We start from the raw sequence: 23790 nt of genomic DNA on the forward strand, positions 1-23790 counted from the left end.
AAGTCATGGTTAAGATTCCCTCTCTTAAATGGCCATACTTTCAAGGTTACCACTTAAGGTGGAGAAAGATGGATGTCTAACATCTTGCCCACTCTCTAATTGAACCCTTGACCTAGACTCTAGGTAGATCAATTTCTTATCCAATTCCGAGAGTCACTACGAGACCCAAAACCAAATTTTTAAAACTATTATCCGGGTGGCCATTCACACCCTTTTCAAAAATGAATGGTGTCAACTCCAAACCACATAGTGTCAATCTTTCGAACTCGAAAACCGCATAGCCACACATAGCATATGCACTTCATAGACCTGCAGCAAGATGTCCCCGTATAGATCTATGATCCCCACATAGACCTCCAAGTCCGATTGGCCCTTGACTCAACCAGTTGCATGTAGGAATTTCCAAGGGAGTGGTGCGTGTGACCATGGGATTAGTCTCACCCAAACGGGTTGGGGATACCCACAATAAACGGAAAAAAGTATCAAGCAAGTTTGGTGCAATGCTTCTTAGGGTACCATAGTCCCTTGTACATATCTTAGAAAAAGATCCTAAGTTCCTTATGGAAAATGTGTTGTCAAAAGTAGAACCATTGAACATCATACTTTTAGTCGATAAAGCATTGAAAACATGGTTGAGTGTAATGTATATTAGCGCACTAGTACACAAAAGTGCAAGTCTTGGCTGTAAAAGGTGATTACTTGCTTTAAATGTTGCCTTTTCAAGGTTATCTATGAATCAAGAAAAACTTGCCAAGTGTGTCAATGCATTTCAAACTCATTCAGTGTACTGTATCTAAGCACTCGAGTGCCAAAAGCACAAGTCTATTAAGCACGTATGGTTGTACAAGTGGGCTAATTGCTTTAAACAATAATGTTTTTAGGCCATTTATGCATCAAGAAAAATTTGTCAAAGTGCGTCAAAGCATATCAATCTGAATGAACATGAATCCTACTTTGTTGGCATATCATCTTAAGAGACTAATCATGATGGGGAGGTTTCAGCTTTACCAATATGATTTACGATAACAATGTTTTACACTGTACTTGTAACATGAAGCTAAATTTCTGCAGAAAATTGGAAAGACCTTTTTTCCACAAAATCCCAAAATGTTCCAAGGAATAGCAAGGTATGAAATGGACGTATTCCTGGAATATTAAACCCCAAGATCATAAAGTATACTTCAAAAGTACAAGTTTCCTTCCCCATAAAGCCAATACCAACCGTTACTTGCAGCATACTAAATTCTCAACCAATGAGAAGCTTTGGTCTAAAACCAACCTAATAATGAAGGTATTGAAATCATCATCGTCAAAGCTTTATCTCAAAAGAACTAGATTAGGCTAAATTTCTAGGTATCAACGCAAATAAGGTGAAAAAAGAAAAGAAAAAGAACATAACCAATAATTACAAGAGTTAGAAAAAAAAAAACTAATGTCTACTATACGCTCAATAAAGCAACGACTTTTTGGGATTATATAATTTTTTTATTTATTTTGAGAAATATCATTTATAATTGCAAGCAAGATATTAAATTTCAATTTCGGTAAAGCCTGGAAGTGGGAATAATTTGGTCAGTGTAGAAATTAACATAGTTTTCATGAAAATGATGGAAACATTGAAGAATGCTCATTGAAATTGAAGGAAATGATAAAACATGCATTGCATCTCATAAGTCACAATAACACAATAAAATATTATATATATAATGTTGTAGAAATGAAAATCAACAACACTCCATTACAGGTACACGCAAGTATTTAAAAGAATGAGAATAAAAGGCAACAATGTTCTACATGGAAATGAGAATAACAATATCATATTAACTAGTTACACCTTAATAGGTAAAACAATTGCTTAATGAACAAACTATTAAATATTATACTCATGCATTATTTTATTTTTTATTTTTTAAATATGTATGAAAAAAACATTACTGTATTAAACTAGTTAGAACATGGACGATTAAATGTGCATTATTTCATAAACATACTATTACACTCAAAATACATCAAAATAATATAATATAGATACCTCACTAATTCCAATTCATTTATACTAATGATTGAATGTAGATGAAATTTTTTTATTAGTGACTGTATTATTATGCGTAATTTACATGTCCTTACTACAAGCAATATAAATTTTATCAATACCTTTGGAATAATTTTGTCAACAAAGAATATTTTGTCAGAATTTACAATTCATTAAAATATTTTCTCAAAATTTTGCATTTTAGTACCTAAATGTTGGTGGAGAAGAGAGATTTCTAAAGGATTTGTTGCTACTCGTGGGTTGATTTGATTGACCACGATTTTAGTAAGTTCCCACTATGGGACTTGCCTTGCCTATCAAGTAATTGCAAAAATAGGTTGCTCCATCATTCGTAACCTATGTAATTATATATTTATGTTGCAATCTCCATTGTAACTCAACGAATAAAACATCCCTCCTCCTCCTCCTCCTCCTCTCCCGTGCACGTAGGTTGCTACATTAGCAGTTGAAGCACAAAAATATGTGTGTTCTATTCTTTTTTATGTTTTTTTTCTTATTTGCTTCATGGTATTAGAGCATGGTAGTTCTGCTTCAATTCGTTTTTGATTGAATCTGCTCTGTGTGTTTACTCTTTGTCAACGGATGAATCAGATGATAATCCTCACTGGAAGCTTTCATTGGTTCTCTTGAATGGTACTAACTATGTCCCTTGGTCGAGGGTTGTAACTTTTATTGGAAAATAGTAGATAGTAGTAGTCTAATTCTGTTATTTCTATGCAAGGACATTTATGTCCATTCACCTTTTTTATTATTATATATATTTGCCAAGCTCTTAATTAGAGACTTGAAAATTCTGCAATTCTTCTTGGTATCAGAGCCATTAGAATTCCTCTCTTGGTTCTCCTTCAATCTTTTTCACCGTTTTTTTTTCTCTTCTTCTCTCCTCCACTTTATAGAAAATCAACTAATCTAAAACAGCCTCGTCAAGTAGTCTCCCCTTCGAGGGTTATTTTTTATTTTTCCCTCTTTTTACTAGGGTTTTGATCACATGCTGCGATAACTCTCTGCACTGTGTTTCATACCCTAGTTTGTTCATCGTTAGCCCATTGGCTGGACTGTTGGGTCCCTGTTTTTTGTCTGCGATAACAGCACTGCAGCCTGTGGAGGCGTGCAACAGCACCTAGGGTGCCTTTAGGGACTTACAATAGTGGCTACAAAGCCTGGTTGTGATCTGTGACAACAAATGGTTGTGATCTGTGACAACAAAATAGTTGTTTTGCAACCTGCGGCAGCAAGACAGAATATTTGTTTTAGGTCTACAAATCTTGCAACAGGGACCGTAGGACTATCTGTGATTTGCGACGACAAAAACTATCTAGGTGTTGTTTAGTAACTTTCGACAGCAAGGAGACCTATTTGGGGGGCCTATGACAGCACCTAGGGTTCCTTAAAGACCCACGACAATGAGTAAAGGGCAGTTTGTGATCTCTAACATCAACAACAACTATTTGGTTGTTGTTTAGCAACTTACGACAATAGGGAAATCTCTTTGGAAGGCCTACGACAGCACCTAGGGTGCCTTAAGAGACCCACGACAGTGAGTAAAGAGTTTTTTATGATCTCTACCAATAGTAGCATCCATTTTGGGACTATTTAGCAACCCACGACAGCAAAGACACCTCTTTGGGAGACCTATATGACAGCACCTAGGGTGCCTTTAGAGACCTATGATAATGAGGAAAGCTCTTTGGGGGGTCTTCAGCACTTGAGACAATAGCTATAGTGTTATGTGGGATCAACGATAGCAACTACGACTTCCTGGCTTCGATTTTCGACAGTTAAGTCTGTTACTTTGGTAACCCTCCTTATTTTCGCCTGTAAGAGATCTCCCTTCAATCCACTAGTACCGTCACTTCTTATGCAACGTAAGCCATGACATCTACTCACGAGATAAAGTACTCCCACACTGCTCTTGGGGAAAATTCTTCTGCACAACAGATTACTACTGCTCTGTTAGATAGTCGTAACTTTCAGTCCTGATTTCGGTCTGTGCAACTTTATTTGGGTAGTAGAGGTAAATCCGGTTGGTTATTGGGCACCATCCTTAAGTCACCCCCCAGTGATCCTAAATTTAAACAATGGAAAATCGATAATTGTACCATTCTCGGATGGTTATTTAACTCTATGGAGCAGCGCATCTATAGCATGTACATGTACCATAAGACTGTCTCTTCTTTATGGTCAGCCCTCACTCAAACATATGCGTATACTATGAATGACTCAAGGATTTATGAGCTGTATCAAGATATTGTTCAAACTACCCAAGGCACTCAGAGTGTGGCAGATTACTTTGGTTTCCTTCAGCCCCGTTGGGAGGAGCTCTCGCACTATGAGTCTATGGCTGAGTTGTCTACAAAAGCAGTTGGTTATATGGTTAAGCGGATTGGTTGACATCAAACATACCAGTTCCTCATGGGTTTACGCCCTGAGTTTGAAATACTTCGAACACAAATTCTTAACACCACTCCTTTACCATCTTTATTTGAGACATTTGCGATCATTGATAGTAATGAGCGTCGTCGCCGTGTAGTTTCAGGCCCTTGGGATTATCTCTGCCCCAGCTACAGATCAAATGGCTCTAGCAACCAATTCAGGGTTCTTTGACTCTCGTACTCAAGGACATGGTAGTCGAGCCCGTGAAGACCGTGGACATGATAAAGTAAATGGCCTTACTTGCAGCCATTGTGGGAAGGTTGGACATGAGAAGACCGGTTGCTTTCAGTTTTATCCCTACCTTTTGAGATCTTCTATGGGGCAGCCTTCTCCTCGTGCCGCTACTGTAGAGTCTGCATCAGTTTCTCAAGCGACTCTTGACACCATCGATTTGCAACATTTCCAGACTCAGATTGCAGCCATTGTACGGGATCAGATCCAGGCTCACACTCCCTCATTCTCAACTGTTGCGTCAGTTATTACACCTCAAGGTACATCCTATGCACTTCATGCTACTCAATCTAGCTCTGCTCCTCTGACATGGGTAATTGATTATGGCGCCTCTAATCACATGACTGGTGAGTCTAGCCATTTTACATCTTTTATTTTTCCTACTGCTCATAGGGAGGTTCGTCTTGCTGATAGGTCTCTTACACCTATCCACAACAAGGGTACTATCTCATTATCCCCTAATTTTTTTCAGCGCTGTGCTTCATGTCCCTCACCTATCTCTTAACTTTTTATTTGTGAGTAGCATTACTAAATCTTTAAATTATTCTGTAACCTTTTTTCCTACTCACTGTATTTTTCAGGACCTGACTTCGAGGAGGATTTTTGGCAAGGGGTATGAGAAAGATGGGTTGTACATGTTTGGATCTCAATCGATTGCAGCTCTAGCTTCTGTGTTTCCATCTTCTGGGAGTCACACTTTTTCATCTTAGTCTTTAGATTTATGACATGCTCGCTTAGGACATGCCAATTTTCAGAACTTGTGTTCTTTATTTCCTACTTTAAAAACTTCTTGTAGTGAGCACAAATTTCAGTGCTGTGTGTGAACTCTCTAAACACACTCGTACCTCGTATATTCCTCGTATGCATCAGTTTAATACAATATTTGATTTAGTTCATTTTGATGTTTAGGAGCTTTCCATGTTACTACATTTAATAGTCATAGATACTATGTTACATCTATAGATGATTATTCTCGTTGCACTTAGGTTTATTTGATGCATTCTCGTTCTGAGGTGCTTGCTATTTTTGTTAATTTTCTTGTTAAATCTCTCAAATCAGATAATGTGGGGGAATATATTTTGGATGGGATTCGTTCCCATCTTTATGAGAATGGTATACTCCATCAGTTGACATGTCCATACACTCCTGAGTAGAATGGGGTGACGGAACGTAAGAATCGTCATCTCATGAATACAGTCTGATATCTTCTTCGAGGCATGCATGTTCTTAAGGCATATTGGAATATGATAGTTCTAACTGTGGCTTTTCTTATTAACTACGTTCCGAATTGCACCTTAGGGGGACAGGTACCTCTTCATGTTCTTCAACTCGACTGCACTCTCTTCCCCATTACTCCTAGAGTCTTTGAGTGCACATGCTTTGTTCAAGATAGGACTCCCACTCGTATTAAATTAGATGATAAAGTCATTCGGTGCTTCTTCTTGGGTTATTCCACTATGTCCAAGGGGTATCGGTGTTATGATCCAATTTCTCACCGTGTCATACATTTTCTTGATGTTACATTCTTTAAAAATATTCCATATTTTCGTACTACTTCTACTTTGCAGGAACATTTTTCGTCGCAGGACCCATCACCTATAATGCTACCCTCTTCAATATTTTATTCACCTTTGTCGGAGCTTCAGGTCTACACTCGTCGCCCTCATCCATCTCCACCCTGGCCAACCTCCTCCTTGGACTCAGGTATATCATCTCACATTCTTACACTTATACCTACTCCTATTCCTTTTGTTTCTGACTCTCACTTGCCTATTGCTCTTCGCAAAGGTAAGCGAGCGTGTGTTACTGATCATCCCATTGTCCAGTTTGTTTTCTATCAGGGTCTTTCTCCTTCTTATCAGGCCTACCTTGCTCTCATTGATTCTATTCGAGTTCTTCGGTCTGTGTCAGAGGCTTTCCAAGATCCTCAATGGACTAAAGCTATGATTGTTGAAATGGATGCTTTATAGAAAAATAATACATGGGAACTTGTTGCCCTTCCATCTAGGGAGCAAACCGTTAGTTGTAAATGGGTCTTTATAGTGAAATACCTCGCAGATGGCACTGTTGACCGATATAAGGGGCAACTAGTTGCTAAGGAATTTACGCAGACTCCAAGGAAGGATTTTGGTGCCACCTTTACTCATGTCACCTAACTTTCCACTGTTCATCTTCTTATCTCTTTAGCTGCTTGTTACTCATGGTCCCTTCACCAACTCGATATGAAGAACGCCTTCTTAAACGGTGATTTGACTGAAGTTATATATATGGACCCCCCTCCTAGGTTTCGTCTTCAGGGGGAGTATTGTGGGAAGGTATGCCGCCTTCTCAAAATCTCTGTATGGTCTGAAGCAGTCCCCGCAAGCTTGGTTTCAACGTTTTTCAAAAGTTATTTTGTCTATGGAGTTTACGAAATGCCACTCAGATCATACTTGTTTTGTTCATCGAGGATTGGATGGTTGATGTGACATTGTTCTAGTGTATGTAGATGATAATATCCTGATAGGAGATGATGCACAGTGGATTAACAGGGTAAAGATGATATTGGGTCGTGCTTTTGAGGTTAAGGACTTGGGTCCTCTAAACTACATCTTGGGGATAGAAGTAGCTCGCTCTCGACGTAGTATTTCGCTATCTCAGTGCAAATACACATTGGACCTTCTTTAGGATACCACTATACTTGGTTGTCATCTTGCCTCTTCTCCTATGGATCATCATCGACTTCATATCGAATCTGGTGATCTATTATCTGATCTGGCTTCTTATCAGAGACTTATAGGTCGTCTGATTTATTTGACTAACACTAGACCAGATTTGACATTTGCAGTTAGTGTAGTCAGTCAATTTATGCATGCTCCGCGTACATCTCATCTTGAAGCCGTTCATCATATTCTTTGCTACTTGAAGTCACATCCTGGTCTTGGGCTTTTGTACTCATCCACTGCTCAACCACATTTGTCATGTTTCACTGATGCTGACTGTGCAGGCTCTCTTACAGATAGGAAATCTACCTCTCTATACATTTCATAAAGGTAACCTTATGTCGTGGAAAAGTAAAAAACACAGTATTGTCTCTCGCTCTTCCGCTGAAGCTGAGTATCGTGCTATAGCTCTTGGGACATGTGAGCTTCTTTGGCTTCAATCTTTACTATTAGAAATGGGATTTCCTCCTTCGGGTTCGTCATCGTTGTTCTGCGACAACAAGTCTGCTATCATGCTTGCTTCTGACTCAGTTCTTCATAAACAAACTAAGCATATAGAGGTTGATGTTCACTTTCTCAGGGAGAAAGTTCGGTCTGGTGCCCTTCAAACAGTCTTTGTATCTTCTTCAGATCAGCTCGCCGACATATTTACAAAATCTGTTGGTCCTTCTATCTCTAACTCTCATTTTATCAAGCTAGGTTTAATTGATATATTTGCTCTAGCTTGAAGGGGAGTATTAGAAAATAATAGATAGTAGTAGTTTAATTATGTTATTTCTATGTTTTTTTCTGTGTAAGGACATTAATGTCCATTCACCTATGCAAGGGCATTTATGTCCATTCACCTTTTTTATTATTATATATATCTGCCAAGCTCTTAATTAGAGACTTGACAATTCTGCAATTCTTCTACTTTGACTCTCGGTGACAAGAAAAAATTGGGTTTCATCAATGGAATGAAAGATTGTCCGGCATCTATTGATCCGGGTTATGAAGATTGGATCTCTTGCGATCAACTTGTTAGATCTTGGATTCCCAATTTGATACCTTCTCAGAATCTAAAAAGGATTTGTGGGATTCATAGCAGATTTATATGGGAGTCAAAATAATGCCACTTGCATTTTTTAACTCAAACTTGAGATTATAGCAGCACAACAATGCGAAAAGGCATTCATTGAACATCTTGGAAATATGAAAAGGTCGTGGGATGGATTAAACATGTATCATCCACATACTATTGATGTGAAGATTCTTTTGAAAAGAGATGAAGAAGATAAAATATTTTCATTGCTCAGTTGCCAGAATACAAAAATATCAGGAGTAATATTATAATGGATGCTATGCTTCCCTCATTTTCCAGTACTTGTGCTATTATTCAATGGGAAGAAACCTAAAAGAAAAGTAAGAATTTTGAACCAAAATCTTCATCCGAGAAAGTCGAGTCGAATGCTCCTGTGGTTGAGAAAGTTGATAGAAAGAAGCCTCCTAGTACTGAAAAAAGAAAAAATTCTTATCGAAATAAAGGCAAAAAAGAGCCTTATAACTGTGATCATTGTGATAAGATTGGACACACCTAGGGCTGCAACTTGGGTAGGTTGGCCTAGACTCAACCCATTTGATGGAAGAACCTGGGTTGAGTTATGTAGAAAAAGAGTTGAGCCTGGGTTGGAAGATCTCAACCCCACCTCAATTCGGGATGAGGGATCGGGCAACCCAACTCAACCCGAACCCGAAGCTACATACTAATATATAAATATTTTTATATTAGTTATATAATTTTATTTATTTTTAAAGTATTTTTTAATTATTTCTTCCTATAACTACGGAAAAATATTTTTTTTTGGGCTTTTCTTTCTATTTGAGTCCATTGCTATATATGTTCATATATAATATGCATAAATTTCTTGAAAATGAAGAGTAATTTAATTAATGGTACTGCATTAAGGACTAAGGAGTGAAGAGAAGCAGCATCCTAAAATTCCAAAAATTACCTAACTTGGGCTAACCCAATTTTAGAAGCTAAAGCTCGGGTTGAGCTTGGGTTAATGAATTCTGGCCCGATGGTCAGGTTGAGTTGAGCTCGGTTGAGGGTTTTGTCACTTGGGTAGAGCCTAGGTTTATCCTCAAACCCGCCCATGTTGCATCCCTAAACAAATCAAGGATCGATATTGGGAGTTTTAAAGTATTTTCTTGGTTTAGAAATGCTTACTCAAAAAAAAAAGGTATGTTTCTAAATCAATGAAAATGTGTTGGACCTATTGCAAGAAACTAGAAAATTGGGAGTAAAACCGTCAGACACTCCTACTGACAGTGGTAGTAAGCTTGACGATGATGGTGAATTATTTTCCGATATTGGTCAATTTCAAAGATTAGTTGGCAGAATAATTTATTTAACTATTACTCGGCCTGATATCTCTTGTGCAGTTAGTTTTGTCAACAGATTTATGCATGCACCAAGAGTTAATCACATGAATGTTGTCAATAGAATTTTGCAATATTTGAAGGGTTCACCAAGAAGAGGCACATGGATGCGTAAGAATGGGCACAGTTCCATTACTGCATATACTAATGTTGATTGGGTTGAGTGTCTAGTTGATCGAAGATCTACAATAGGGTATTGTATATTATTTGGAGGTAACTTGGTAACATGGAAGAGTAAGAAACCGAATGTTGTTGCGCGCTCAATTGCAGAAGTAGAATATCAAGAAATGACTTCAACCACTAGTGAAGTTATTTTGCTTCGAGCTTTGTTGCAGGATTTAGCTTTTGGTTTGTCTCAATCAACACAAATGTTTTGCGACAATCAAGCTATAGTACACATTGCTTCAAATCCAGTTTATCACGAGAGGACTATACATATTGAGGTGGATTGTCACTTCGTTCAAGAAAACGTGCAAGCCAATGTTATTTGTACTCACTTTGTTCCCAGTGGCCAACAATTAGCAAATATTTTCACCAATTTTTGGGCTCTATTGATATTTTCACACCAACTTGGGAGGAGTATTGGTGGAGAAGAGAGATTTGTGAAGGATTTGTTGCTATTCGTAGGTTGATTTGGTTGGGATTTATCGCTATTTGTGGGTGTATTTAATTGATTACGTGAAAGCACCATCGATCCGCGGGTTGCGGATCCGCTTTTTTGGGTTTGGGAGTCGCCACCTAGTTTTGCGGTATAGGAACTGAAACATGACTCAAAACCAGAAAAATGTACTAATCTATGAAAAGAAAGGGTCCGGGGATCACATTACGAGATCGGAAGGTGTTAGGCACCGATCCCGCTCAGCAAACGCCGGTCTCTACTTTTCCCAAAAATTATTACATTGCTAAAAACGACCTAAAAAAATAAAAATCTAACTTACCCGGGTGATTGCGACAACTGGTTCCCTTAGAGCTGGCAGAGAGCGTTCTCGTGTGAGTTTTCCTGCTTTTTATTCGTCACTAGATCCGCTTATGATCTCCAAAATGAGGTATCCTCTTCCTAAATCTAAGTATTTTCTAGTTTTTTTTTTTGTATTTTTTGAAGGGTTTCTGAGTGTTTTTGGAGGGTTCTAGGTGTTTTTTGAGCAAAAAGTGGGGTTTGGATGTTAGGTAGGGAATTGGGGCTTCGGATTAAGGGTTTTGGGAAGGCTGGGAGGTATTTCTAACCTCTCTTTCCTAGGGTTTCTCTTGACCTGCAAAATTGGATTGTGAAGGCTCCTATTTATAGAGTTTTTTTAGAGCATTTTAGTTTGACTTGGTTTCCTTTAGATAAGATTAAGTTGTTTAATTAGGGTTTTGAATTAGGGTTTCCATTCTTACGTACGATAAAAGAATATATTTTTTTAAGTTTTTTAGAAAACCCCCCTAATTATATCTTTAATTCTTTGAACCCCCAGATGGAGGGGTCTTTTAATAAATGCCAGGTGGGCTCCCACTTAAATGGGCCACTACTTAATATTTGGCCCATGGGCTTAATTAATTAGTTTTAATTGTTTAAAATTTTTAATTCAATGTATTAAGATTTCATCTTGCGTTAGTTAATGTTTTAATTATTAATTTTGAAATTTTGAATTTTTAGGGTTGGAAATTACCATTTTGCCCCCGAAGAGGACTTTTGCGTTTCAAGGTTGTTTTTCGACGTTTTGGGATATTTTGGAATCGATTTTTTATAAGAAATTCAATGGGAGTATCGGTTTGTGTCATTTATGGATTTTTGATGTGAAATGATCATGAACCCTATGAAGGGCATTTTCGTAATTTTGTCAAATTTTGTGAAAATTGGCGAAATGGTTTATTTGGTTTTAGTTTGTTGATTTATGTGTTCGAAAGGATTTTCCTAAGTGTAATGTAGGCTCTATAGATGTTTTGATTATGGGTATTTTGGTAATTTGACCATTTTTTAGTGATTTTTCTCGTAAAGCTTCTTTTTGTCTAAAGAATAATGATTTCTACGTTTTGGGTCATATTTTCCTAGCATAGCGTGGTTTCTAAAGTTTTGCTTATTTAAGATACCTCATCCAAATTTATGAAACATATCTAGTAACAAACAAAAACATTGGAATATTCATCCATCATTGCGAACCGTCGCAATCAGGTTGACAAATTGATTAACCAGGCAAGTGCGAAAATGGGGTGTCTACACCACGATTTTAGTAAGTTCCCACTATGGGACTTCCTTGCCTATCAAGTAATTACTAAAATAGGTTGCTCCATTATTAGTAACCTATGTAATTATATATTTCTGCTGTAATCTCCATTTTAACTCAATGAATGAAACATCTCTCCTCCTCTTCTCCCGTTAACGTAGGTTGCCACATTAGCAGCTAAAGCAGGTAAATCTGTGTTCTATTATTCTTTATTTGTTTTCCTTATTTGCTTCACTAAATTTTGATTATTTTGATCAAAATCTTTAGTTTCTTGAAGCGTCTCTATGTCAGAAAATCAAGCATCACAAAAAATTAAAAATTTGATAGTTTATGAGTTCCAACATGATTGGTTGGAAAAGCCCATTGAAGAATATGAGATTTGGGGTATTATCTCAAGCATGAAGAGTGATAAAGCTCCTGGGCCGGATGGTTTTCCCGTGAAATTCTATAAATCTTGTTGGGAGATAATCAAAGGTGATTTCATCGCGGTAATTGAGGAATTCTTCAGAGATGGAGTATTTGATCTCAACTCTAATTGCACTTTTATCGCTTTGAGACCTAAAGTGGAGGGGACTGAAGATATCAAAGATCAAAGACCAATCAATTTGGTGAATACTAGTTACAAAATTATCACGAGCATCCTTGCAAAAAGATTAAAAGGAGTTATCCAAGGGTTAATAGGGGGCAATCAGAGTGCGCTCATTAAAAGGAGGCAGATTCTCGATGGGGTTTTAATAACAAACAAGTGTATCGATTCTAGATTGAAATCTGGCAAGGCAGGGGTGGTTTGTAAGGTGGACCTTGAGAAGGCTTATGATCACGTCAGTTGATAATTCTTGGAATACATACTAGGGAGAATGGGCTTTGGTAGAAGATGGATATCCTGGGTTATGACATGCATGTCCTCTCCCTCTTTCTCGATTTTGGTGAATGGATCGCCCCACGGCTTTTTTAGGAGTACTAGAGGTCTTCGACAAAGGGATCATTTATTCCCCTTCTTGTTTATTATTGTGGCAAAAACGCTTGGGAAGATGATGGAGAAAGGGGCATCGAATGGATTCTTTTCGGGGTTCTCAGTAGGAGTAGGTAATGTTATTGTTTCACACCTTCAATTTACAGATGATACACTAATTTTCTTAGATGACTCTATAGAGCAGATAAGGAGACTAAGTGAATTGCTCTATTGCTTCGAAGCGGTGTCAGGTATCCCAATAAATATGAGAAAAAGCAAGATATTTCCGGTCGACATGGTTAGATGTGTCACTCTTTTTGCGGCCTCGATGGGTTGGAAAGTGGGCAGTTTACTTTCTTTTTATTTGGGGATGCCGTTGGGGGCACCATATAGGAGGGTGGCGATTTGGGATCCGATAGTAGAAAGGATCAAGAGGAAACTAGCGGCGTGGCAAGCTAATTATCTTTCCAAGGGGGGTAAATTGACTTTGGTAAAAAGTGTATTATCTAGTATCCCAGTTTATTTTCTTTCTTTACTTTCAATGCCCCGAAGTGTGGAACTAAGACTAGATAAGCTATTTCGCAACTTTCTTTAGCATGATAAAGATGGGAGTAGAAAACATCATCTAGTGAGTTGGAAACAGGTTTGCTCAGAAAAGAAGTATGGTGGCCTCGGAGTTAGGAAACTTGGAACAATGAATTTGGCATTGAGGGGAAAATGACTTTGGAAGTTTGGGACTGATGTAAATAGCCTGTGGAGACAAGTTATAGAAGGAAAATATGGCTCTAGACGAACAGGGTGGGAAAGCAGGTCAGCTAGACATCCCCATGGGTGTGGGATGTGGAAAGGCATCTTGAAGATCATACGGCCATTCAATCTGAGAATCAAGTTCATAATGGGTCAAGGCAACCAAGTAAGATTTTGGGAAGATATTTGGTGCGGTAACCAGCCACTTATGGAGGTATTTCCGAATTTGTATTCCATAATTGCATCTCTCCGACAATCCATAGACGGAGAATGGGCATGGGATTTTGGGTTTCGGAGAGGCCTCGACAATTTGGAAATTGAAGAAGTTGGTAGATTAGTAGATAGAACTTCGCGTTTCAAATTACATACGGGAAGGGAATATGAGAAAGTGTGGATGGCAAGTAAGGATGGAAGGCTTTCGGTGCGTTCGTTTTATCATTCCTTGTGCGATAATGGAGCTATTTCTTTTCCTCATGTTTCAATTTGGGGTCCAAGAGTACCAAGTAAAGTTGCATTCTTCACATGGACGGCGTCCTTAGGAAGGATTCAAACGGTGGATTTTTTTATGCGACGTGGTTTGTGCAGGGCGAGTTGTTATGTGTTATGTATGGACAATCATCGAATCATCTTCTTCTTCATTGTAAGTTTGCGCATGGTATATGGGCACATTTTTTGAATTTGTATGGAGTTATATACTACCTACCTCAAACATTAAAGGAACTCTTTACTTGTTGGTCGTCAATTGGTTATTCGTTTGGTGGCGCGAAGAGACTGCTGTGAAGTATTACACCATTCACAATCTATTGGGGTGTTTGGCTTGAGAGAAATAGACGTATCTTTGAAGGGAAACAAAAAGATTGTAGAGATACAATAATATCCATTGTGGGTCTTATTTTCTTTTGGTCCAAAGTATTTAAGGAGTATAGGGGAATTTTCTTCGAGGATTTTATTTTTAATATGGGATTTGTTGTATGCCTCATGAGTAGTTCCTTGTTGTAAGGTCTTGCTAGGTCGGTCATCTCGACTGACCTGGTTCTATTTTATGAATGAAATGCTACTTATCAAAAAAAAGTTAAAAATTAAATTACTTTATGACTGAAAACAGGTGTAGCTACAAGTTTTTGGAATGGGGGTAACATGCTAGGTAGAAGATTCGTAACAAAATTCACTATTAATCAACATACTTCGCAAAATGAATGGTGACTTCCACTGAAGTATGTACAAAAAGAAACTGCTAGTTAACTTTCGCATCGGACCTTAGACAAATGGAAATATTTTAGTATATTTTGTGGAAATATGTTGAAATTTAATATTATGGTTGTAACATACCAATACCGAACTAAGCTAATTATAGTTAAATAGAAAAGGTTGTTAGACATCGAAAAAAGTACAATGAAAAACTGGAAAAAATATATATAATTAAAGAAAGTAGAAAAATTAAGAAACCATTAGTTACTTTATTATTATGAACTGATGCAACACTAATTTTACCTTTGTATGGGGAATTAAAACATTTCTAGGCATAGGCAACCCCAATGAAACTGCATATTCTTGAGCTGCAAGTAGCTTTGCCTTTGTGAAGCGAGTTCCCTCTACAAAAAGAGCCAACCAGAAAGGATGAGGGAAATCTTTCAGCCGTTGAAGGCCCTGCAATATGAAACAAAATAAAATTCAGATAAATTAACAAAAGTGGACTGAAACCAAAAACGTGCACTCACCAATGTTTTTAACAAATTATCACCTTCAACGTGCTTTCATCCTTGGCCCAGCTTCTTTCCAAAAAGATGTATTCAGAAAACCACATTGACCAACCAATGACCTGCACATATCAACCACATCTTTTACCTCAAAATCAAAGAGTAGTTCAGACCCCACCAACACCTGAGAGAATATTTACATTAATAAATAAATCTGGACGAAACCTTCAACAACAAAAAAATAAACCAGGGCTGTGTTGCATCATGCCTAGAATGACATTTGTATCCAGAGAAAAATAACTCGAATATGTCTATTATTAATAAGTAGATTCACACAAGGGACGTATGGTAATTTACTCCGAAAAAATGGAAAGTTTATTTGATTTGGAAAACAAAACCACCAGGGAACATGAAACAACTCTCTGAAAAACCAAGTCAAAAGGAGGGTTACTGATGAACGAGACAGAAAAAAAAAAACCAATATAATTTCAAAGATTATGGGCTTGCTCAATAGAATTAAATAACGAGGATAGGTGAACCCTTGAACATGTCTTTCTTTTTCATATCATTTTGTCAGAACCAGATTGTGCCTACATTGACTAGTAACAGGGCCAACCAGAACTTCAATATTCAATTTTTCAAAATAAATTCAAACAGACAGGATTTACTAGGCTGGAACATGACTTGTCATTTCTTTATTTATAAGCAAAACATATAAAAATACAACGAATTAACCACGTTATACAAAGCAAGATTACATAGAATTATCTATGAATCCAATTAACCAATTTCTTAATAAAGTCTGTAAATCCATATCTTGATTGACTGAGTCACATTTGCAAAATTAACAATGCCATACAAATTTGATGCTCAAATATAGATCTTAAATTAATTTAACTAGTCAGATAAAAATGTTTCATCTTGTTCAACAGGACAAATATGTACCAGATACAGAAACTCACCGGAAGGAATTTTGAAGATTTCTTCATGATAGCCAATGAGCTACCAAGGCAACCCGAGCGCTGTGACAAGTCAAATGGATAAAAAACAATTGCAAGTCAAGCAAGACATCGACAGCATGAATCTCAAGTCACTTTTATGTGATATGTGAAAAAGTGGGTATTTATTTATCCATGTATGTAAAGCTGTAAGGTCAAATAATACAAGACATGCACCTGAGCTAAAACCCATCCGACAAGCCAATCAATGTCACTTCTGTGATTTGATATGAAAAGCGCATGTTCTTTACCTGGAAAGTTCTCCATTGTTAGTTATGATATGAACAAGTGTTACTAAGCAAAAACATGTGATCAACAATTACCCATTAATTGGAAAGTTTCAGAATCCATGTAAAGCTGGATCTGCAGTGAAAACATTCTCCTCTATTCAAGACTGTTTCCTTAGTAAATGAACTAAGTAAACATCGTCAGAAAGATAAGAAATACTCACAGAACTCGTAGAATAGAAAGCCAACAAAGTGTTTCTTGGTTAAATAGATGGTTAAAATGGTAAGAATGTTTCATCAAAAGAAAATCCTTTCTAAATTTCAAACATTTAATTTAAGAGTTGTGATAATATGATGCCCCCTACGCCCCCATCACAGAACCATAGATCATTTGCCTCGGGATACGCAGAATCATAAGTCTTTTTCTTGTGTATCCCAAGGCATTTGATCTATGGTTCTATGATGGGGGCGTAGGGGGGCGTTTGTCACAGGGGAGCGTCATATATCACGGTTCTTAATTTAATTCTAAATAACATAAAAATGTGACAAAAAAATAGATACCAATAAAAAAAAGGGGGGCAGTGACAACAAAGACCTAATTTTTTAAAATATGTACCAAAAAGTTCTTTCTAAAAAAATATGGACTCTTTAGTAACTTTATCAAATATTAGTCTAAAACGGATTTTTGAAGCAAAAATGCCCCAATTACCCTATCAACGATTTTTGAGGTTTAAAGAAACGTGTTTATTTGAAAATATTTGAGGTACTCCTATGTTTTAAAATTAATGGCATGCCCCTTGATTATGGTCATCTCTTATAAATCAATGAAAAAAAGATCTAAATGAAAAAGAAAAAAAAATCCTTGTTTTCTCCACCCAAAACTAGTAATCTTTAACTCACATAGAAGAATGATGATAATGATGATGATGGAGATGATTATAGCCATCATCATCAACAAATTGATTTGGCCTATGAATACTAAATTTATTAAAATATATAAATAATTAAAACATAATTTTAGAACTCGACTTGAATGCTCATCTAATTCATTCAAGGTTAATTATAAAAGCACCCCATGAATTAATAAGAGCAACCCGCACCATAGCCAAAAATTTTGTCTTATGTGGCTTAAAAGTTTATGAATGAGCTGATTTTTGGTGAGGATGATCTATATGATGAGGAGATCATCTTCACCAAAAATCAGCCTATTCCAAAACTTCTAACCCTATCAAAACTGGTTTACAAAAAAAATGGACAATATACAGTTCTTGAACTTGTTTTAATGGGGTTAGAAGTTTCCAAATGGACTGATTTTTGGTGAGGATGATCTGGATGATCTCATCATAGAGATCATCCTCACCAAAAATTAGCTCATTCCGAAATTTTTACCCATATAAGACAAAATAATTCGGCTATGATGTGGGTTGCCCTTATTAATTCCTAGAGTGCTTTTATAATTATGTTGACTCAAATGAGTCAAATAAAATTATTTTTAATTTATGAATGGCTTTTAATAAATAAAAAAAATATTTATTTTTAATTTTTCACAGAAATATTAATAAGCACATAAATTAGTCAAGTTTTATTTGACTAGGAATATTTTTAGATCAAACTACTTTGTAAAGTTGTTAAAAGTGTATTCTAGGTATTTTCTCTAAAAAATCTTCAGAAGATCCTAAATATATTAATATTTTATTAAGTGGGACTTAAATGACTAGTATTCTTTACTAAGGGACTATTCGCTTCATATTTTCAATAAATAGTCCTTCAAAGTCATTGTCCCTAAAAAAGGTGGGAAAAATAAAAAAAAATAACAATTCAGCCACTAATCAACATGGTTTTAAATCTCAATTTGACGTCTCGTCTTGTCTCATTCACAAACAAGACCGAGTTGTCTTGGACGATTCAACTAGTCTCGGACGAGATAAATTATTTAACTCGGTTTATAATTATTTATACATATATATTTATATAAAAACATTTATAATTTTTTTTATAAAATAAGGTTGATTAGAAGATGTTTAGTCATAAAACTATATTTTAGTATGATAATATATATTTAAATTCTGAGAAAAAAATGATTTTAATAAAATATACGAAATCCTGGTTGACTCGACAGAGTTTTACTGACTTGGACGAGATTTTCAAAATCCTAGACGAGTCATCTCGTTTATTTCGCGAGACGATCAGTATGGAACGAGATTTGAAATCATGCCAATGAATGAGCCATACAAGAAAATGAGAGATCACCTTAACGTGTGCCCACCAATCAATGAGCCATACAAGCTCCAACAACAACAATTCAGCAACTACTTTATTGATCTTCCTGTACACATTATTGAACAGTGGGCGAATAAAGATGAAACAAACTGCCTGAATAAAAAAAGGAAAATTAATAATAAATTAACCCAATTCAGCATTAATTCAATCACGGTAGAATCAAATCATCACAAAAAATAAAAATAAAAATAAAAAATTAGAAACTCAAATGAGTCGTGATTTTCGGACTCCCCCCTCAAGACATACTTCCCCATACTCTCTGACATGGCGTGCAAAGTTGTGTATCCCGAGGAAAAAAATCCATGGTTCTAGCACGTGCCACGTCAGGAGAGAATGGGGGAGTATGTCAGAGTTGGGGAGTCAGAAAATCATTATTCAACTCAAATTTCCAAGACGAGGAAAGAAACACCAAATAAGATGCAGAAGAAGAAAGGGCCATAACTTGTAAAGAACAATCATGAGTTCTAATACCTGAAACAAATAAAAACCTAATTTCCTAAAATGAATCCAGTTTGCAATAATAATAAAAAATGATCATGGATGAAAACGAAATCATCAAAAATCTCAGAGAAAACAAGTGAACCAATTGTTACGAAATGTATCTAAAACCTAATATACAATCCTAGAAACAGATAACATAGAGAGAGAGAGAGAGAGAGAGAGAGAGATTTGAATAGGTGGAACCTGAATGAGATTAACGATGAGGCCAGAGAGAATGAAAAGCAGACCCAAAGGAACCACCACTGCTTCAGCTGCGATCGCCATGGATAACTGAACATAAGGAGAGAGAGAGAGAGAGATTCAAATAAACGGAACAGATGGAGGTCTCTTCTATTGGTGGTGTACGTTGCGAGGCCGCTTCGCATTGCGACACCAACCATTTTATCATAATAAAAGCTCTTACTTGGTTGTTATTTTGAGTCGTGACAATCGGACTACGCCACGTGTTAAACTCAATCGATTACCTGACGTGACAAGTTCGGGTTCGTAGATCTGTGCACCTCGGCTATAGGGTTCCCTCTGCATGCACGTTTGGGGAGGTGCAGCTGTGTATCCCAAAGAGTACAGACGTATGGTTCCCTAATTGGTCACTTCAGGATAGTCCGATTGAGTTTGGCACGTGGAGTAATTACATTATCACGTCTCAATTATTTTTTTTAATTTTAAATAAATAATTTAATTTTATATCATACTTTATTATTTAATATTAATATATTATAAAGATTTTTTATAATTAAAAAAATTAATTAAGATGATTTTGTAAATAACTAATAAAAAAAGATATTTTTGTCAATTGTATTCTAATTAAAAAGTCTTCGCTCGCTGACACAAAATCATATATCTATTTTCTCGAGATACACAATTACAAATCTCCAAAAATGATGTCCAATTGTGTATTCTGAGAAAACAGATCTATGGTTCCTGAAGATTTTCTAGTTAAAATATCATTATTTTTTTTGTAATTTTTGAAAGTTAGAAATTAACCTACATCCCTCTAAAGAAATATTTTAAAATTTGAATCGTTGGTTGACTTATAGCTGACTTGCTCTATATAAATTGGTTGAATCAACTAATTAAATCAATGTGACTTCAAAGAATTGTAAAACCCCGAGTTTTTAATTTGTATATCGAAAAAAAAAATAACAACAACAACAAATAGTGGAAGTTTGAGAAAATCTTGAAAGTGGGATTTAAGGTAAAAATTTAAGATTTTTTTCTAGTTATTTTTAATAAATCCTAAGCTCACCATTAGATTCAAAATGGTTAGAAAACATACTTTCGCCTGTAAGTATGCTAAAATGCGAGTTCGAACAGAAAAATTACAAAATCCTCGATTTTCAAGTCAGATTAAACTAAAATAATGATTGTTTGCTAAACGAAGAATTTTTAAAATTTGATCACACTATTGGATTCGTAACGAAAAATTATAGGAAATTGACTATTTACTTATCATTTTTGGAGCATAGAAAATCAAATTATCATAAAAAAAATGGAGACGTCAATTTTAGAGTCTCATTGGGTCGAAAAAGTGAACTTTTGTTAAATACAGAATTTGTAGAATTTGACCACACCATTAGATCTAAAATGAAAAATTATACAAAATAGAGTATTTATGTGTCACTTTTGGAGCATGTTGCTTCTTCTCACCAGATCCCTATCCGATGGTTAAATCTATCTTAAATGGAAAAGCATAGAGTTAAAAGACTTTGTTATAATTGCAACGAAAGATATGTTCCCAGTCATCACCATAAAAAAATAACCACTCTTTCTTCTAAACAGTAAATGTGGAACTTAAGAAGACGAGGAAATTCCCTGAAGAAGATGAATCTGATGATAAGGTAACTGAGGATTCAATTATCTCTATTCATACTTTCGTTGGAGCCACGTCATATAGAACCATGCAAATTCTTAGTTACATCAAGCACACGCCTTTTTTTTTATCTTAATTGATTTAAGTAGCACACATAATTTTCTTGATCCTAAAATTGCACAAAGAATTGGCTGTGAAGTAAGCTCTACTACTCCTATTTCTATTGTGGTAGTTGATGGTTCATGGTTGACTAGTATGGTTATACGCAAACAAATGTTATGGGTTATGCAAGGATCCAACTTTCAAATTGATTTTCGTCTTCTCGCACTTGGTGGATGTGATGTGGTGTTGGGTGTGCAATGGTTAGTCACCCTTGGTCCTATCTTATGGGACTTTCATAATCTGCGTATGGAGTTTACAACTAATGGGAGGAGGCATATGCTTAGAGAAGCAAAATCTAAAGAAGTCAAGATAATTAATAGCCCACAGATGGATTGAACTCTCAAAAATTCTACACAAGGAGTTGTTGCTCAACTCTTCTCCATCCAAAATATTTTAGAAGAAGTGACTCTAAAACCTTATTTGAATGTTTTGTTACCTAAATATTCTACAATGTTTGTAAAAGTAACCGATTTACCAACTCACAATCACCACATCCCACTCAAATCGGATAGCAAACCTACCAATGTTCGCCTGTATCGATATCCTTATGTACAAGAAATGCTTTCAGTTGGCCTCATTTAGCCAAGTATAATCCCATTTTCTTCACCTGTCCTATTAGTTCGAAAAAACAACTGGAGAATTTGTGTGGACTCTCTCCCTTAACCATAATACAATTGAACTATTAGATGAGTTGCACAGAGCTAAATTCTTTTCCAAGCTAGATTTGTGTGCGGGGTACCATCAAATATGAGTATATCCTACAGATATTCACAAGACAACTTTCTAGACTCACGATGGGCATTATGAGTTTTTTATTATGCCTTTTGGCCTAACGAATGCTCTATCTACTTTTTAGAGTCTAATAAACCAAGTATTCAAGTCAAATTTGCGAAAGTTTATTCTCATATTTTTTTTATAACATTTTGGTATACAGTCGTTATTGGGAGGATATCTTTGCCATTTATCAATAGCATTGGAAGTGCTGTAAAAAAAAAGTAGCTATTTGCCAAAAGGACAAAATGCCTCTTTGGTAAACAAGAATTGCAGACCCAACTCCAATCAAGAATTTTATATTCTTTGCTGCCCAAACTCAAGCCCGGATAATACCTCTCCAAGCCCAAAAGGAATCATTTGGAGGCTAAATCTCCAAACATCACCATTTCTGATATATCAATCCCTAATCCATTTAGTCCAAATAGAATCATTTTGAACCACTTTCTAAAACGACTTCATAACGATGAGAGTTTCAATATTTTATCCTCATTATCCCCCCCCCCCCCAAAGGAAACGATAAAGAATAACTTCAATTTTAAGAATCGCCCCCTTCGGAAGAGAAAAACAAGACCAATAAATTTGAAATGAAAAGAAAACCAATTTTATTAATTCTAGTCTACCCGGAAAAGAAAGAAGGTGAGCTTTCCACCCCTCCACTCTCTTTAGAATTTTGACAAGAGGTTGAAACATTGCGATAGTTAAACGAGAAGAAAAAATAGGGAGTCCCAAAGATCGAATAAGAAGAACACCTTCATTAAAAGAAAGAATATTAAGGATTGAAGGTTTATTCTTACAAGAAGCACTAAATCCTTCAAATGCGATGCCGAAACAATAGAATTTTCAAAAAAAAAAATGAGAACATCATCACTGAATATAAGGTGAGACACTAAAGGTAATCCCCTCCATTTAAAAGCCAAAAAAGGTTATTTTCAGCCCTACCCTCCAAAATAGAAGAAAAAGGCTTCCATAACGATAGTAAACAGATATGGCGATAAAGGGTCTCCTTGGCACAACCCACAATTACTAGAAAAGTACCCATGAGAAGACCCGTTAATTACTACTAAAAATCTGGGAGTAGTAGTACACTCTCTAATCCAATTAACTCAAATTTGATCACATCCTAACTGAATAAGAATGCTCTCAATAAAATCCCAACACACCTTATTGTAGATCTACTTTAATAAAAAATGAAAAATAAAAGGTGGATAGACAAAAGATGGGAATTTCTCATTATTTCATAAGCAAGCAGGTAATTATCAAAAATGTTGTGGCCCATAATAAAAGCAGATTTATTTGGACTTATAATTGAAGCAACACATAGCCAACTGATTAGCCATGATTTTAGTAATCACTTCGTAAACGAAGTTACAAGGTGTAATAGGCCTAAACTTACCAAGTTTATTAGCCCCGGTGTGATGGCCATAACTTCTGTCACCTAGAGTTAGGTGTAAGCTCGTCCCAAAACTACCCGGGAGCACCCATGTAACAGTATGCAAGGCTCAATATGAAGTCATGTCAGCCCCCGTGCCAGGGTATATCTGTTAGCTTAGTAGCATTTCTGTAATAAGGGAGTATGACCGGCCTTCACTTTTGAAGTT

General features: G+C 36.2%; 1 protein-coding gene across 1 annotated transcript in view; it reads right to left on the bottom strand.

Annotated features, from left to right (window-relative positions):
• Positions 1 to 19788, bottom strand: part of LOC147400497 (1-acyl-sn-glycerol-3-phosphate acyltransferase PLS1-like) — a 36778-nt gene extending 16990 nt beyond the window's left edge. Inside the window, exons 1-7 of the mRNA XM_086446197.1 lie at positions 19630 to 19788; positions 18916 to 19038; positions 16762 to 16801; positions 16616 to 16689; positions 16403 to 16462; positions 15485 to 15562; positions 15235 to 15390 (exon numbers count right to left, since the gene is read on the bottom strand). Of these exons, the coding sequence (XP_086302323.1) occupies positions 15235 to 15390; positions 15485 to 15562; positions 16403 to 16462; positions 16616 to 16689; positions 16762 to 16801; positions 18916 to 19038; positions 19630 to 19710 (612 nt within the window). The 5' untranslated portion in view covers positions 19711 to 19788. The remainder of the gene's footprint in view (positions 1 to 15234; positions 15391 to 15484; positions 15563 to 16402; positions 16463 to 16615; positions 16690 to 16761; positions 16802 to 18915; positions 19039 to 19629) is intronic.
• Between the last annotated feature and the right edge of the window lie 4002 nt (positions 19789 to 23790).

Source organism: Akebia trifoliata, chromosome 6, assembly GCF_017979445.1.
Source record: "Akebia trifoliata isolate Shusen 1 chromosome 6, ASM1797944v1, whole genome shotgun sequence".
Lineage (NCBI taxonomy): Eukaryota > Viridiplantae > Streptophyta > Magnoliopsida > Ranunculales > Lardizabalaceae > Akebia > Akebia trifoliata.